This window comes from Pezoporus wallicus, unplaced genomic scaffold (genome assembly GCF_028554395.1).
Source record: "Pezoporus wallicus isolate ANWC-B61680 ecotype Strahan unplaced genomic scaffold, APGP_CSIRO_Pwel_v1 contig_6897, whole genome shotgun sequence".
In the NCBI taxonomy this organism is placed as follows: Eukaryota; Metazoa; Chordata; class Aves; order Psittaciformes; family Psittacidae; genus Pezoporus; species Pezoporus wallicus.
In genome coordinates this window covers 227,475-244,188 of record NW_026636510.1, presented here as the reverse complement: position 1 = coordinate 244,188, position 16,714 = coordinate 227,475, and the positions used below count along the sequence as shown (strand labels likewise).

The 16,714-nt window shown below is 46.2% G+C and overlaps 1 protein-coding gene across 1 annotated transcript in view; it reads left to right on the top strand.

Annotated features, from left to right (window-relative positions):
- The window catches only part of SENP5 (SUMO specific peptidase 5), a 42,346-nt gene extending 26,789 nt beyond the window's left edge, over positions 1-15,557 (top strand). Inside the window, exon 10 of the mRNA XM_057400395.1 lies at positions 15,083-15,557. Coding sequence (XP_057256378.1) covers positions 15,083-15,121 — 39 coding nt within the window. The 3' untranslated portion in view covers positions 15,122-15,557. The remainder of the gene's footprint in view (positions 1-15,082) is intronic.
- The last annotated feature ends 1,157 nt before the right edge of the window (positions 15,558-16,714 follow it).

Here is a 16,714-nt window from a genome sequence, read left to right as displayed (position 1 = left end):
ATCATTAAAGTGCAGAATCATAAGAGACACCAGAGCCTTGCCAGGAACAATAATTACTATTTATATGTAATAGGCACTGAGAGGAAAAGAGATGAGCCTGGTTTGCTTGTGCCTCAACTTAATGGATTTTATGAGTAACCAGCTAGAAGGATTTGGGGATTGAATTTCGTTTTCAGAGCATGTAATATTGCAAACTATACAGCTAAAACCTTGCAAACTGAGTGAAATACCTTGAGAAATCAACTGGCTTCTTGTCTCTCAATACAATTAAGCAGAACATGTGCAAAGCAGCTCTAGCTCCTGCCTGAAATTCTGACAAGTTCTTAATTCTTGTGTTTGATTTCAGTATTGTCAGTAACTCATCTCCCCTAATGTGGCACCTTCTTGAGTTTGTAGACCTTACCTAATGTTTAGGTTACCTCAGGCTCTTTACGGGCAACTTTGGGAAGTCGCTGTGAGAAGGGATCAAAAATCCATCAGGGAATCTGCTTGCATTGCTTTCTGATAAATGTGCCATGGGAGGAAGGGCAGGGGAGAAACTGAGCTTTAAATAAAATGAATTTAACTCGATAATGTGGGTCAGGTCATGTTTATGGTACATGGGCTTGATACAGACAAGGAGCCATCTTGTTTATGGGAAACCTTTGGGGTAAGTGGGAGAGAAATGTGGGGAAGAGATGCCTTCTGCAGGGATGGCTGGTCCTCTGTGCACGTGGGGACAGGCTAACTCTTGCTTTAAGCCTGTGCATTCTTGATCAATTTAATGCAGGCAGCAACTGCAGCAAGGGAAGAAACTGCCTCCACAGGGTTCAGCTGAACATCATGTTTGTTTAGGACAGTCAGGGCTTGACAATTTATCTGCAGCATCTCTGACAGCTCCAACCTATTGAAAAGCAGACAAGCGTGCTTCTGCTTCACTGCATACACCCGGCTGCCCGAAGGCTGTTAAAAATTAAGTCGATTCCAGCTCACCTTTCAGTTCCTGGCTTCTTTGGGGTTTCAGGTTTGGGGTGTGGATTTTTTGTTTTTAAAGAAGTCTTAGGTACAGAGAAGTTTCAAGGTACACCTTCAATGAGTATATCACGTTCTCATTCAGGAAACTTGTCTTTGGAGATCTGCTCTCAGTTTTATGTTCTGAAATGCTTCTGTTTCTAAAGCAATTAGTACAAGAAGGCACTCTTTAAATGCTACTATTAATGGCCAGTAAAGAGACTTCAGGGTAGAATTTTTGCAGAGTTTTGGGGTTTGTCTTCTGGTGGATCACACTTCAGATGAATGTTTTTCCCTTTAGAACATAAACATAGCTGCAAGATGCTTAAGAATTTCAGGGTGATGAAACACTGTGCCTTAAATTTATGGCCACTTAGGATTCTTGTAGGCACTTGAGTGTTCCCAGACAGGATGCCCTAGTCATTAGAAGGGACTGGGGTGTATTTTGAGGGCATCTGTGCTATTTACCATACAAGTTCAGTTCCCACAAGTTCACCATTTGATCTTTCTATCAGAACATATTAGAAACTGAGCGTTTAGGTCCTGGTGAAGTAAGTGGCAGGGCTGTAGCTGATGGCATTTCCTGTGTCTCTGGGGGTACCCTGCGTGCAGTGTGTCAGATGCTTCTTCTCGGGGTAGTCTTTGACCACCAGATGTCACGCAAGGACCATCAGAGCAGCGCTTGCTGCAGCGCCTCCAGCTTCCTGCTGATAGATTGACCAACAACGTCTTCTGGTTGCTTGTTGCCTGCCACGTTGGTGGTTGTCTTCTCACGCGTTTCACAGCAGAGTCTGCACCACACTTGCAAAAAGAATGTGTGTGTTAAACCAAACCCCTCTTCCTGCCACCTTTCACCTGCCAGCAAATCCACTGAAAATCCCTCTGTATCAAACATGTTTGTGTTTGGTTTGGCACGATTACTCCAGAGTCCCATCAATTTTACAAATTGGCCGAAACATTTTTTGGTAGTGAAATCTTGCATACCAGAAGTCTTTAGTCTGATCAAACTGCTGTCCCACCGTAGATCACAACTGTTATTTTTATAACTCTCTATTACCATGGCAAATGCTTGGGGCGAGGGGGATGAGGGGGGCAAAACCACATCAGTAGCAACTTCTGTCTGATTTGTGGTCATATGCTTATAACTTGACATGGTTTTGCAAATAACTAAACAAAACCAGGAATTTGGGAGGGGGGGGAGGAGAGAGGAAGAGAGAATCAAAAAAACTGCTGCATCAAATATCTTGTGTGGAGAGTTCGACTTGCTCACAATTTGGATCTTCTAATGGAAAATGGTTCAGAGCAGGAATGGGAACCAGTTGCCCTCTGTTAGGCAGTTGAGGCTGTGATATGGCTGTCAGCCACTGCTGAACACTGACGGCTGGGGGGCAGTCAATTTTTGTTGAATTTTTATTTAATTGCTGGTGTCTGCTCAGGCTTTATCCTAAATTTAGTAACATTCAGTGCTGCTTTTTCTCTGCAATACCTTTATAAATTCCCATATAATCTGATCTCTAATTTTAAAGCCATCTGTCACTTTTAAGCTATATGTTTTCTAGCTTTAAAAGGTTGTGTTGAAGGAAAATTTAAATTCAAGGCCTCCTGAAAATGCATTTTTCTTTAAATTATTCATCGGTTAAAATGTCTTTGAACTTGCACTTGTGTAGCTGGTGAGACAAGGGGGGCAGATGGTGGGATACCTGGTTAGTCCTTACACAGATGCCGTGTTACATGCACTGCTTGGCTTGGATGCTGAGCCCCACGGCAGCAATGGGAGCTTACTGCTTCTGCACCATGCCCTGGGACCAACCTTCAGGAGTGTCCCCTCTCTGTCACGTGCCATCCTGTTCACTAGGTGGCATTGCTTCCTAGCCTAAAGCTTCTAAATACTTAATTAATTATGCTAATCCACGAGGTGGATGGAAAAAGAACTGTGCTGAAATAGATTTGCCCTTGTATCCTTTTGATTCCATCTACTTTGATGATGGGATTTCTTGGGTTGACAGACCTGCAGCATCCTCATCCCAGTTCTTGAAGTTTGGGTCTAGGGAAGGCTTTGGCTTGGAAAACTTCAAACAGCCCATTAGAAAAATACTGAACATACTGACCTTGCTGTTGGTAGCCAGCGCTATGGTCCCAAATCCATCGAAGTCACTGCCTTCCTCAAGTTACTGATCTGGTTTATCATCTTTACTAAAAAATGTTAAAATATTTGTGTATCTGTGTATTTGCTGCACAGGATAGGTGGAGTGGGGTTGGTGAAGTCTTGTATGTCCTAGAGCAGGAGCTAAGTGTGTTTTCGTGGGGATCCTTTCCAACACCTGACCAACCACGGAAGCAGTAGGACAGCAAGGTGTTCCAGACAGTAGTGGGCTACTGCCCATTACGTAGGTGTTTTCTTTAGCAGTTCATTCGTTTCCCAGGTAGCTCTGTTACTTTCATTATTCTGCCTTTCCCTCTCTTCCTCCCTCCTTACTCCTCCTCTTAGGATTAGTGATAAATCAGCCAGTTAAAGGCTGAACCCCGGTGGATTTAAGATGTCAGTCCATTGCCAATGGAAATTAATTGGAGCTTTTGGTAGGCTTCAAAACAAGGAGAGAAATTTTGGCTTTACAGGCTCATTTTAGTACCAGGAAGACTCAGTTTGTCATGGTACACATCAAGAGGGAAGATGGCAAGGTGTCTGTCAGGTGTAGCTCTCACCTTGTAGGTGCCAGGCCCTGGGTGCATGAAGTCTCAGGAACCTGCCAGACTGAGAACTGCCAAACCCACTGTAGGCAACAGATGCGAAGTGTGTTGAGAGCAGGGTGCTGCCCTCCAAGAAAGGCAGTAGTGCCTTCCCACCCGTTGCGTAAGTACCTTCCAGCCCTACATTTCAAGAGTGCTTTTTTGCTTGTAATATTGGTGCTCTCTTCTCTTTGCAAACCATGGAGGTGTGACATCTGAGTTAAGACCTCCTGATGCAGCTCAGTTCTGAGCTGGGCAGGACAGTTACGTCTCACCTGATGCTGGAGCCGCATTGAGCTCAAGCAAACCCTCGCTTTGCTCTGATGAAAAGACAAGACAAAGTAGGTTTTGAACATGACTTTCCATGGACAAGCAAGATAAAAATAAATGTAAATTAAAGATCCTGTTTCTCATGTGTATTTTATTAAAAACTACAGAGTTGTTCATTCTTGCTGTGTAGTATAATTGCTAAAACATGATTTGTAACCAAATATAGCTGCTTGCATTAAATATGGCACTACTTCTTCCTAGGGAGGATGATATGGTAAAGGAATGCTCATTTAAACAATTACATAGTTCAATTTTTTTATTCAAAACCCTAGCTTTTTCATTTTAGAAAAAGCGAACGTAACCTTTATGTGTTTTAACTTTAATTTTGTTGAACTCCACTTGGATGAAGAATGTATGCAATTAAAATAAACAATATACTTTAAAACTGGTTAAATACAGAAATGAAGCTTGTCAAACCATGTTTTGCATTTCAAAGTGATTGAGTAAAAGGTAATGGATGTGACAGATTCTGGTCGCAACAGGATGATGATGTCTTTCATCAAGTACCCAGGGCCTCTCTAGCCATGGAGAGGATTTCCAAAAGTCACTTATGAGACACCAAGGGCTTACATTTACTGGGTTAGTACCTACAGCTTTTTGAAATGGCTTGTGTGGCTTTTTTTTTTTCCTCTGAAATTCTAGATGCCCTCTGTAGCGCTTACCCTTCCCTAGCAGACTCTCATTTGCTGAGTGAGCAGGGATGGGAAGACTCCCCAGTTTCCCAGTTGCTTCCAAGCTGGGCTGGGTGACGATCACCTTGCCCTACACTTGGTAGCTGGACTGGAAACTGGTAGCGTTAAATGACCTTTCTGTACGAGAGAATGTGCAGGTACTTATACTGAAGTATATAAATTCATCATTTGTTCCAGTCTAAAGACAGACACAATGTTTTAGTGTGGGACACAATGCAGTTAAGTAACCGAAGTGTTAGACATATTCTAAAGTTAAGGATGCTGCTTTCTGGTTTTGTAACCATCCCACCTCCCTGAAACAGTGGTGACTAAGGAGCAAAGGCAGTGTATCTCTATTTAGGTAACATTAAACTTAAATTTCTGCATTCAACTTTAGAAACTGGTTATTTTTTAAAATGGCATGTAGATATTTGCCTTGAATCACTGAAGTTAGGCTTTTTCTTTTTAATCTAATTGTTGATGACCCAAGAGAAGGCTGCAAGTTGGTTGCTGTTGTGCTGTACATGGCCTGGTTCCCGAGACCACCTTGTTTCTCTGTTGGCCCCAGCTGAAGATTTAAACATTTGCTGGCTGAAACTCGGTGTTGGCCGAAGAGCCAGTGTGTTGAGGCAGACCTAGCGTGCAGGAAAATGTCTTTTCAAACCTCCTCTCTGGTGTTTCCCAAGACTTGAAGAGCCAGTGGTATATATCCACATCTTTCATTCCTAAGGACCCCTCTTGTGAGAGCCAGATATAAGCTGTTTCAGAGAATTGTCTAAAAATCAATAGTCCTGGAGAAAGTGTAAACAAGTTTCCTCTGATTTGAGATTAATGTCTCCAAAAGCCTGTGAATACCTCTGGGGAGGATCATCAAAACCATCCTCAGTCCCAGCCCAGTGCCAGAGTTTTCAGCTGGGGAAAAACAATGACTACATCTAATTTGAAATGCTTGGAGGAAATGATCACTCTTATTAGAATTAGAATTAAAATCGGATATTTGTTTTTTCAGATTTGATGGAAAGTCTCGTGTAGTTTCAACCTTATCTAAACAAAAACATTTTGTTTAGTTGCAATTCCTTTTGTTAGAGTCTGGTTAGGTGTCTCCAAAGCCACACTTCTGAAAGCTCATTCAACAGAATGCTTAAAGATTTTATTTCTGTCCCAAAGGTGAAAGAAAACAACTTCAATATGTCAGAAACGTTGTTACCTGACGAGCCCTACTTTTCATAAGGTCAAGAAGAAACGATGGATACAGTAACAAGTGTTTGTGCTGTTACCTTTTAAAATATATATGTGATACTCAAGTTCATAAATGTAGCGCATGCCTTTCAGAAGCAAGAAAAATAGCAGTGGAAAGCAGGAGTCCTTGATCTTTTCCTCCTCGTTTCTTCTGAACGAGTTGGCATCCTGCAAGAAGGCTGACCCAGTGCAGCTCTGCATGAGAGGGCTGGGCTGTGGTGGTTCAGGCATTGCACAGCCAGATTGTATGCGGTGTTCAATAGCTGGTGCAGCTAAACTGCAGGAAGGGGCTGGCGTGAGGCTGAGCTGTGCCCTCTGTCTACGAGAGATGCTCCAGGGCCAGGCCCCTTCCCTGCAGCCCTCTAAGTGAGGGCCCAAGGTGGGTGAGGAGGCCTCATGCTCCCCAATTCATTTTTCTCAGAACTGTGATACCAAGAGATGGAGAAGCACATGTTTGTGGAAGGGGAATAAAGGGCATACTCAAGGTCATGATCCATCCCATGGGGATGTCCAAATATTACAGGTCCAGCTCAGCAGAATGTTTGTATTTGGCTGTAAATTAAGCTGATTCCTGGCTTGGATCAGGTAACCTCTTCCAAGGAATTTGTTCTATAAAGTATCTTTCTAAAAGTGCTGTGTGAAACAGTGCTTTTGCTGATTTTTGGGGTGATATATCCAAACTCCTGCCCTAGCTCACAAGGACCGAGTTAGTTGTCAGAGATGGTGTCTCTGGGAGAAAGGGTTCTTGGGAAAGTGAGGACAGTGAGCCTGCAATGTTAGTAGTTACCTCCCCTCCTGAGCAGGGGAGGTGATGATCCTGTCCCAGCCTCAGGAGTGAGTGAAATTAGAGAAAGCTTTTCTTCTCTGAACTGGTAACTTAACAGCACCTGGTGGTACCATCTGCTGACAAGACTGGAGCTGCTGTGAGTCTGGACAGAGGTGTGAACATCCAGCACTGGTCCAACTCCTCCCTTGGTGCATGTTCTTTGAGGACCAAGCTGCTCCTGCCCCTTTTTGCCTTCTCTCTCGTGCTCATGCTTTTTCTGTGCTCCTGTTTTCTGCCTTCTTTGCAGCAGTGATAAACATATGCAGGTTTGAAAGAAAACCAGAGAGAAGAGGAAACACTGGCATTTGGTAGGGACCACCTGGGTCCCAGCCAGTCTCCTTTCAAAAGAAGGTTGCATGCAGGAATGTATGTGTCTGCAGAGCTTTGTGCAGTCAAAAAGCTCTTTGTGCTTTTGGTCTTTATTGATGGGGCATCCTCTGAAGTGCTTGTTCAAAGTTTAGCTTCTGTGTCTCTTGCCCTTCTCTCCCCCACCTTCATCACAGTCCTGTAGAGCATCCTCACCCTCCTGTGCCTCTGTGTCCAGCCCATCAAGAGCTAGTACAGATACAGCTCCTAGCCCCGGTCATTGTCACAGTCATTTGAATTACCCTGGTCTGATCCTTTCCCTGGTCTCTCCAGTGTGGTTTTTGCACAATAGTGCCAGGACTGCTGTGACGAGCCTGTTCTCGGTCATGTTTCTGCTTGCACCTCTGCAATCAGCATGGCGCTGACCATCCCCAAGGCCTTGCGACAGTGAACAGGAATTTCTCTGCTGACTCTAGGGGCATTAGAGGGGGTCCGTAATGCTTTGCAGACCAATTTTTTGTCTGTTGTTGTTCTAAACTCCCTGTTAGCCATTCCTGCTTCCCAGGTTTCTGCGTGTTTCAAATTATTTTCCCCAGAGGCATCGACAGCATTTTTCCAAATTGAATCTCATTTATTTTCTACCCAGGTTTCCAATCTCTCTGGGGCCCTTTGTATTATTTCTCAGTCCTCACTGCCGTGTACAATATATCCTAATTTAGTATCGTCTGTGAATTATATTACTATGCCCTTTAGTTCCTCTTGTATTTAATGAAGATATTTCCAAGAAAAAAAAGTAATCTAAACTACATTTTATTAAAATAGGAAGGTAGAGTCTTAAAAACCCCTTTGTGGGTTTCCAATATGAATTCTAAATCTTTTTCAAAGAAATCCTCAGCATTTTAAAAAGAAATTAAAACCGTCAAAATATCAAAGTTGGTCGGTGTAAAAACTAATCCTTTTTTCAATTAGCTGAGACCTCTGTTGCCCATGCAGCGAGCTTTGTGTTGTGCAGCCTCTCTGACGGAGACACCATCTATGTATTTGTGACAGATTTTTTCTAAGCCAGTACCAAACATATGTTTCAATTTCTCAATAAATTTGTTCGCTTTCCCTTCCTGACCTTTTCAGGTTTACTCTCTGTGGCTGTTCTAGCAAACATGTAAACTGTCAGGAATGATGCTGAAGCAGCATATTTTAATGCAAACTGTGCAGGCTTATTCATAGGAAGTGATTTTCAAATTCATAATCATGAATATTTGCACGGTAAGGTTGATTCTGTTGTGAGCTTTTTATTTATAAGCTGAGAAGCGCTGCCTGTTGGTGCCAGGCTAGGAGAGCATCATGCCTGCGTGACGGGGAACGAGCCATGCTATGGAAGTTCTGTGTCCTTTCAAAACAGCTGAGATTTCTGACTACAAATAGGAAATAGCACTCGCAACCGGCAGTTTGCTGGAGATACGTATCCTGAAATATTCGATGCATAATTTCTAGCAATGAGCAATTTCATGGAGACTATGATCTGCTTGCGAAAAGAAATAAGGTGTAAATTGGATGAATAAATTGCTCTTTGCAAATGGCTTGCTAGCTCTGGAGGACTTTTCGAGAAGCATTGCAGCTTGCTGGTGTTGTCAGCCCTCTGTGTTGGCTGTTCGACCCCATCTACAAACTAATGCTGGGGAGAAGCATCTTAAATGCCCCGTACTTTGGCATATACTGACTGTACCAATCCACCAACAGTCTGTCTCTGGCAGTGTGCTTGCTGGAGAGGCTTGGACCCCTTGGGTGGAGGTAGCCACACTGAGCAGGGCTGAAGGCCTTGGCAGCAACGATCAGGGGTCACTCTCTGCTGAGAAAATTCATGATCTGTTTTATCCTCAGAAACACATGGGTGTCGGGATACATGTGTATCCGGTTGGGTAGTGCTGTGCGGCTTCCCTTCCCCTGGGGAGCAAGGAGGGCTGGTGTTGGAGCTTGCAAGCTGTCCCCCAGTGTCTTGGCTAACAAGCTTCACTGCCTAAGTTTCTCTGTGCCCTTTAGGTTGGTATTGCTTTGTTTAGGTGTTAAACAAGGAACCTTGTTCTCTGAAGATGCAGGGGCTTTCCCAGGGACAAGGAATCCCCAGCTCCTGGGTCTGTGCCACGGTGTCCCTGCCACGTATGAGTGGGATGCTCCGGGTGGGGCCACAGCTCACTGCTGGTGTGCAGCAGCTGTAGGAAATTAGAGGAGCCTTGGGGCTATTCTGGGAAACACCAAGGGAGATTCCCAAGGTTTCTGGAGCAGAAAACTGGCTCAGAGCTGCCTGCCTGCACACCAGGCAGGGCTCATGTGGAGCTGGGCACGGAGCCCCACAAAGGGAAGGATCCCACAGACAAAACAATGCGATCCTGCAAAAGCGATGCAGAGTTGGGGACCACCGAGGCAAGTGATGGTGGGTCTGGCCCTGGTGCTCGTGGACTGCAAGGTAGGCTCCAGATGGGATGGCTGGGATGTCCCTTGTGAGCACACTGCTGAGTATGTGGGGCCTGACAGCTGGTTTGGGACAGGTGATGTAGGATGTCACACAGGGTAGACTGTCCCCTGTATAGATAAAACTGTTGCATTGCCTTGGGGGGTTTCAAAGGCGGTAAAGATAAAACCTTGTCCTGTTCACCATTACTTTGTGGAAACTTTAGCCCTTGGGACTTTTCTGTCTCTGTTTCTGACTCTTACCTGCAGGGGGATGCCTGGCTTTAAGAAGTACTGCTCACCTTCTGAACAGGGACATGGCACCCTTTAATTTCACCTGAGCAGATGGGGACTAATTGCCTGGGGGGACTAATTGCTTGTCCCCCATGGAGCAAAAACCTTCCTGAAAGTGGGTCAGAAAGCCACGTCATGTTAGTGTTTGCACTGGGACTCCTACATAAGCACAAATGGGTGTGAAAAACATTGCATCCAGCTGCCTCCTTGGTAGCTTCAGGTCTGATGAAGCTGTCTTTCATTTTCATCTTGTGATGGCAAGGTCCACCTTTTGTCACCAAACCGGCTTTTCCTATAAGTCCTGGTCATGATGGGAGGCTCCAGCTTGGTGGGAGGCATTGTGTTACTTAAGCAAGTGTTTAGAGAGTGCACATCCTCGGGGACAGCGGTGACTTTATCCCAGGGGGCAGACCCGGGAGCTGTCCTCCCCCACCTGCAGCATGAGCTAAATACTGAGTTCTCTAACCGAGCATCCTTCCTCCCCTTTATCGATAATTTTAATCGTTTTAATAACGTCCCCTTGCACAGATAGGATTACGATTAGAAAATGTCCGAGCCTTGTTATCATCTAATTAGAGTCACATTTCAGCGGAATGGAAAGGAAAATCTTCAAGCGCTGCCTTGCGCAGTGAAATGGGAAGAAAGTGATGATTTAAACCAGCTGCGGGCTGAGCCCCGGCTGTGGTCCCGCCTGAGACATGGGGCATGGCGCAGGACAAGGCGATGGTCCCTGGTCAGAGCCCTCTGAAGCAATCAGTGCAAACTGCTCCCAGATCACTTTTGCAAAGCGAAAAACTCCAGCGTGGTCCAGTAAAAACAATCAGGCTGTCAAGTTTGCCAGCTAACAGCTGAGGAGGTCAGAGCAGCAACACAACACAAACCAAAATAAACACCACCTCGCTCTGCCAAAAAGCCTTTATCACTCTTCAGGGAGAAAGGGAGGCACTTTCAGATGACTTTAACTTTTCCTTTTTTTTTCCCCTTATTTGTTTTTGTATGCTTAAATGTGAGCGGAGAGCTAGGATCTCTTTCCGCCCTTCCCCTAATGCCATTATGGCAGGCAATGTACACGTGGGGTATTGTTCGCTCAGGAGAACCTCTTTGTTTGCCTTTTTTGAGGAGGAGGATGAGGTTGGAAAGGCAGTGGGAGAGCGGCTGTGCACAGCCCTTAACCCCTTGGAAGCTGCCTAGGGATTTGCTTTGGCTTAGCTTGTCCTCCAGCTTTCGCAGCACAGAGAGCATCCCATCTGGGGAGGAGGACACATGGCTATAGTCAGGAACAGGGCTGCCACCCTGCTGCGATGCTGGAGTATCCATGTTTGCCTGGGATCCATGGTGGCATGGTGCCTGGTGGAGGGGAGTCTTGGCTCCTCCAGGTTTAATGACTGCAAGCGCTGCGGTAACGCACAAGTGAAACTGAAAAATGTTATTCTGTGTACAAAGAAGGTTTCACAAGCACCACGGTCACTTCACACCCCAGCCAGCTGCAGGGAGGATGATGCACATGCTGGCCCCCAGTCCCTCCATGCAGAGCCCCCTTTGGCAGCCACTGTGCTGGGATGCTGCCCACCCGCCTGCCCGAGGAGGTAATGTCTGGCAGCAAAGTAGGGCAGCCAGTGGGAAGCCATAAAACCTGAACCCGCTGCAGCTGTGAGCCTGAGCCCCAGCATGGGCACCAGGAGCTGGGGGCTGTGGTCCTGCTGTCACCCCTGTGGGATGGACAGAGTTGCCTGCACTTGCCCAGATCACAGCACAGGGGGAGAATGATGGAGCATTTCCCTCAGAAGTGCCGTATCGTGCCTCACCCCCTCTGTAGGGATGCACCCTTCGAGGCAGGAGCTTAGAAGCAGCAGTGTTTCGGGGCTTTGCTGTGGGATAGCATCTCCTTAGTTTCCCCATGGGTTTACCAACCTGAAAGTCTCTTAGGGTCTGGGCTTAACAACCCACCTAAGGGCCACAAAATGTCTCCCCTTATGATTCTTGCCTTCAGGGGCTCATGGAATAAGCAGGAGGATGGCAGCCACCTGCTTTTGCAGTGCTTGCCTGAGGCTTGCCAGCATTACACCCGCATTTCGTGACGGGAACACCTGCCGTGCAGAGCAGGGACAGACTCCAGCACTGACCAGCTCCACGTAATAAATAACAACAGTAAAACCAGTTAACACTTAAATAGCACTTTACATCCTTGGGATGCTGTGAAACCCCAACTACTTAATCACAGCCGCTCTCTTGATGTTTACAGTGAACTGAAATTTTTGGTCTCGGAGGAAAATGTATTTTCTGGTGCCAAGAGCTGGAGACAGGGCTGTGTCTGCAGCTCTGCTGGGGAGCAGGATGAGTCCACATTGGCAGCAATTAAGGCTCAGATGTCCACCGGTACATCAGAGGGATTCTGAGCCAGCACCAGGCCCTGCCTTCCCCACACCGCTGCTTCGTGGCTGCCTTCAAAACCCCTGACATGTGGGGGACTTGCACTGTTAGGCGGGTGGATAGTTTAGCTGCGGCCAGGAGCCTGCCTCTGACAGTGATGGCGATCGAGAGTGGCACCGGGCAGCCCCCGCAGTGCTGGGAGCCAGCAGTGGCATTTCTGCCAGGCAGAGCTCCCCCCCTTCCCAATTAGGGGCGCTGCTAATTTTAAACGAGCTGCCTCCGCCAAGCGGGATCTCTTTAAAATATCATCCTGCCAAAGTGTCTTTGGTGGGAGCTGAGGGTCGAGCACAAAGTGCAGGCTCGGGTCCCTGACATTTCGGGGCAGGGAGAGCTGAACCTCTCTGCAAGCTGCGATGGGCAGATTTGGAAGAGGTGGATTTTCTTTGGATCGGTGTTATCCATAGCTGGGGGAGGGAGAGGGAGGTTTCTGTAATCAAAATGAAAACCAACTCTGATTTCATTTTAAAGCATGTTAAAAGGTTTCATTTGACCTGATGCAAAGCATTGCATCTCATTTTGTGTTTTAATTAATTTTCTGATCCTTTAATTAGGCTAATTTCAAGGAAAAAATGTTTCTCTCAAAACTGGAAGTCAAAACATTTTGAAGAGCATTTCTGCCTCTGAAATGCTGCTTAAAAGCATTAGACTCTAGAAACCCAGGTTAATTCCTGTCTTTACAGGGTTACCGAATGCCTTGGGAGTTAAACCTGAGAGTGCTTTTAAAAGGGCCCTTTTTTATCAGAAAGGGAGTGTTGCTGCCTGTTATCCTGGGACGAAAAAGGGAGAGGGTCTCGTCTCAAACATGTCCTCCTTAAAGAAAATCAGGGCACTGGTAGGTGTAGGGTTTGCCTGTCACTGTACAAGGACCATGACTCTATTTGGATGCAGAAACTCCAGCAATGGCACAATCTCAGTGCCAAGTCACCACTCAGTACGAGGGCACAGCACAGAATCTGGGATAGAACCTCTTAGGACGTTTCCTGCTGAAGAGGCTTTTGTTCCCTGTATTTCTTAGGGGCTGCAGTGGGCCATGAGTTTGCAGATGAGTCTACGCAGGGAGCCTTCAGCTCCGTAGCTGGAGGGCTGAGCCTCTGGCAACTCCAGCTTCAAGCCCCATTAGTATTGCAGGTATCCAAGGTCATCTGACAGTTCCTCATATCTTAGTTTTGCTTTAATTTATTGCCTTTGTCAGTCAATTAACAAAATAGAATAACAGACTTTAAAATACATACACGTTTGCATAGTATTATGGCCAGTAAATCCCATTGTGAGGTCCCATGGGTTTCTCGGAGCCATCTGGGCACACCTGAGCTTGTGTATCCCTACATGTAGAGGCAAAAAAAAAAAAAATTCTTTAGAGAGAAGTGTTAAAAATCTCACTGGACTGCTGTAGCTGCAGCACAGGCTCAGGGAACAGATGCTCAGCTGCTGATCTCATGCTGTCCCTCGGCACACAAGAATCACCGATACCTGTGAGAAGGCGACCTTCAGACCACACTGAGCCTTAAATGAGGAAACTGCTCATTTGCTGACCACTGGAAGAGCTTGTGCACAGCAGGACTTCACCAGAAGATTTGCCTGCCCTGTAGAGATAAGTCTGTGTTTGTCATCCTGGAATGCTGCTCCCTGCTCAGTGCTCTGCCAAGGCAGCTCCAGCCCCCTCGAGGCACTCCTGAAGCTTGTGGTGGGTCTCTTCTTCTCAGGCTTCAGGGACCAGCGACATCCACCTGCCTGATGCCCAAATAGAGAGAATGGGCTAACTTTATGACACGGGCAGCGTGGCAGGGCCATGTGAACGAGCACTGTCCCTCTGCACGCACAAAGCAGTGTTTTACTGAACATGCGCCCCTGGATTGACTCAACTGGTGGGAGTGTGTTTCCCTGCCCCACTGACCTGCTCCGAGCCAGGCCCCTGTGGCTTTCCTCCACGTTCATGTTCCTGAGAGTATTTCCTGTGCTCAGACGATTAGAAGTCAGCACTCACAGAACAAAACACTTTCCTTGAGGTGGCATTTGCATTTGAAAGCCAGGACGGTTGTTCCAGGGCCTTTGCTGTTTCACAAACTTCTGTAGTCTCCTGGCTCTGTGCTCTGATCCCAGCAACCTGCATCTGGCTTGAAGCCATCCTTAATTGTCCTGTCTTGGGGTGGTTCGGGGAGCTTTCTAGCTCTGGCACAAATTACAGTGCTCAGAGGATGGCTGTAATTTCTGTCCTGCTGCCCCCAGTTCCTGGGAACTCTCCTGGCAATCAGCAAATGATATGACTCATGCTCAAAGAAGCCAGATCCACTCCAGCCTAGCATGATATTTTGATTAGTAAGAGGCTGGCATGAGAACTGAGAGGTTCCTGCATGCATGCCAGGCTGCCCATGTTATTCCCCCACTGCACCAGGCTCTTCCTCACTGCTGTTAGCTTTCGGGGGTGTAGGTAATCATACTGTGCTGGGGTGCACACTTGCAACTCTTTCTGCAGGACTGGGCTTGGTCCCCATGGGCAGGTTTGGTCATGCAAGCAGAGCTTCAGTGGCACAGCATTATAACCCAGCCTGGCCCCTCGCTTCACTGCACATGAATTTTACAGCTGGAAGTGGGGCTTTGTTTACCTAGAAACTTGGGCAGCTTTGCAGGAGTGTGACTTAGGTCCCCAGATATGTGGGTGAGATGGGAAATTGCATATGCTCACACCTATATATGCTTGTGCGTGCTGGGATGTGCTTAGAAATGCATGCTTTTATCAGCTGCGCCTACTTCTGGAGATGCCTGGTTAATTTATCAACTGAGAAGCTCCATCTCGCTAAAAGTCTCATTTCCATATTCTTTCCAGATGGTCAAGATGCCACAGAGACAGTTTCTAAGTAAATAACTTGCTTCTTCACACAACCTACCATCAGCATCCCAACCAGATGCCCCAGATGGCTGGAGCGTCCAAGATGGTACCTGGGTCGTGAAGGAAAGCGCCAAGTTGCATGAATAATAGAAATGGTGCGGCTGCAGCATGGTAGAGCAAATACTTTCCTTTTGCAGCTCTGGATCCAGGCTGAAGAACTGCTGGATACCACAGTGCAGCTTCCCCATGTGCGGGTCCATCAGAGCGGGCTGGTGCTCGGTGGCACTAAGGCTGGGGCAGAGGGGTCTGTGCTGGGGGCTGCTGCCTCTGCAGTGATGCAAAGCCCCTGCTCCTCTATAGCACCGTTTTCGTTTCACTGCCGCCTGATTGCAAGTTAAAACCAAAAGGTTAAAAACGTTTAATTATGCTGCTGCTTTCCCAGCAGATTAAACAAGAGGATAAATAGACTACAGCATGTTATTTTGGATTTGATTTTGTTTTTTAAACAAGGGGAGGGAGGAGGGAGGCTGCGGCTCCTTGGCAGCTGTCACACGCTTTGCTTTTGATGGTGTCAGTTGTGTCTGTTAAGAGGTGTTTCTCTTGCCACTGTCAGCATTTTCCAAGGGAGGCTGAATTCGTTGATACAGTCTGTTTGCTGTCCACATATTCACAGTTCATGTGTTACATTTTACATAAGGTAAACTTAGCAAGGGGAAAACTAATTCTGCAGTTCTTCAAAGCTAATGCACAGTAAATATATTCTGACACTGACAGGTATTTCTTATTAAATAGCTCTGAACTGCAGTACTAGGTTTTGCTTAAGTGGCATTATTCTCCCCGAGCAAAGACAGTTCATTTATTAGTCATTCTGAAAACCAAATAACAAATATTATTCTCTAAGCAAACTAAACAAACCATTTAAAAGGGGCCTGTCTGAAATGATTAAAGTACAGTGTCTGAAAAGCAGCTGACATTTTAGTGCCAAAATACCATATGGAGACTCAAGTGCTTTATTAACATCCTTTGACCTAAGCTGCAAAGTCTCCCGACACCTTTGAGCACGGTGGAGCAGCCTTCCTGTGTGCGAGGGAGAGCGCGGAGGCAAATCTTTCTGCCAGTTCTTAAGATGTCATTTTGGCACACGGAAGAGAGAGGTGCAATAATTGAGGGGCTGGAAGAGAGCAGATTTTTTGCTTTCTGCCAGAGATCCGCCATAAAATAATTCAGCGGAGCTGAGAGCACGGGCTTGCCGTTTGCGCCATAAAAAATAAATATATTGTGTTTGTCTTGCCTTCTTACAGCTCTCTCTCTTTCTCTTAGCTAAATATTTCCTTTCTTCTGAGCATCAGACATTATTTCTAGCTTTCAGGCATGCAAAATAAAAGAGTGTGTGCACTTATATGTATTTATTTATGGTCCATGTGGGGTTGTGTTTGTGTATCCCTAGCTCTGCTCTGAAGATTTCCTTCACAAGCAGGAAAACAATTTTGTCCTGCAGGTCAGACAGAATAACTGATACCGCTGTTTCCAGATTTCTGCTCACAGAAGAAGCTTATTAAGCCGCAGCTGGGTAAGAAAAAGGCTGTTCAGCCATAGCAGGACGATAGAGATACGGGCAAGTGCTCACAT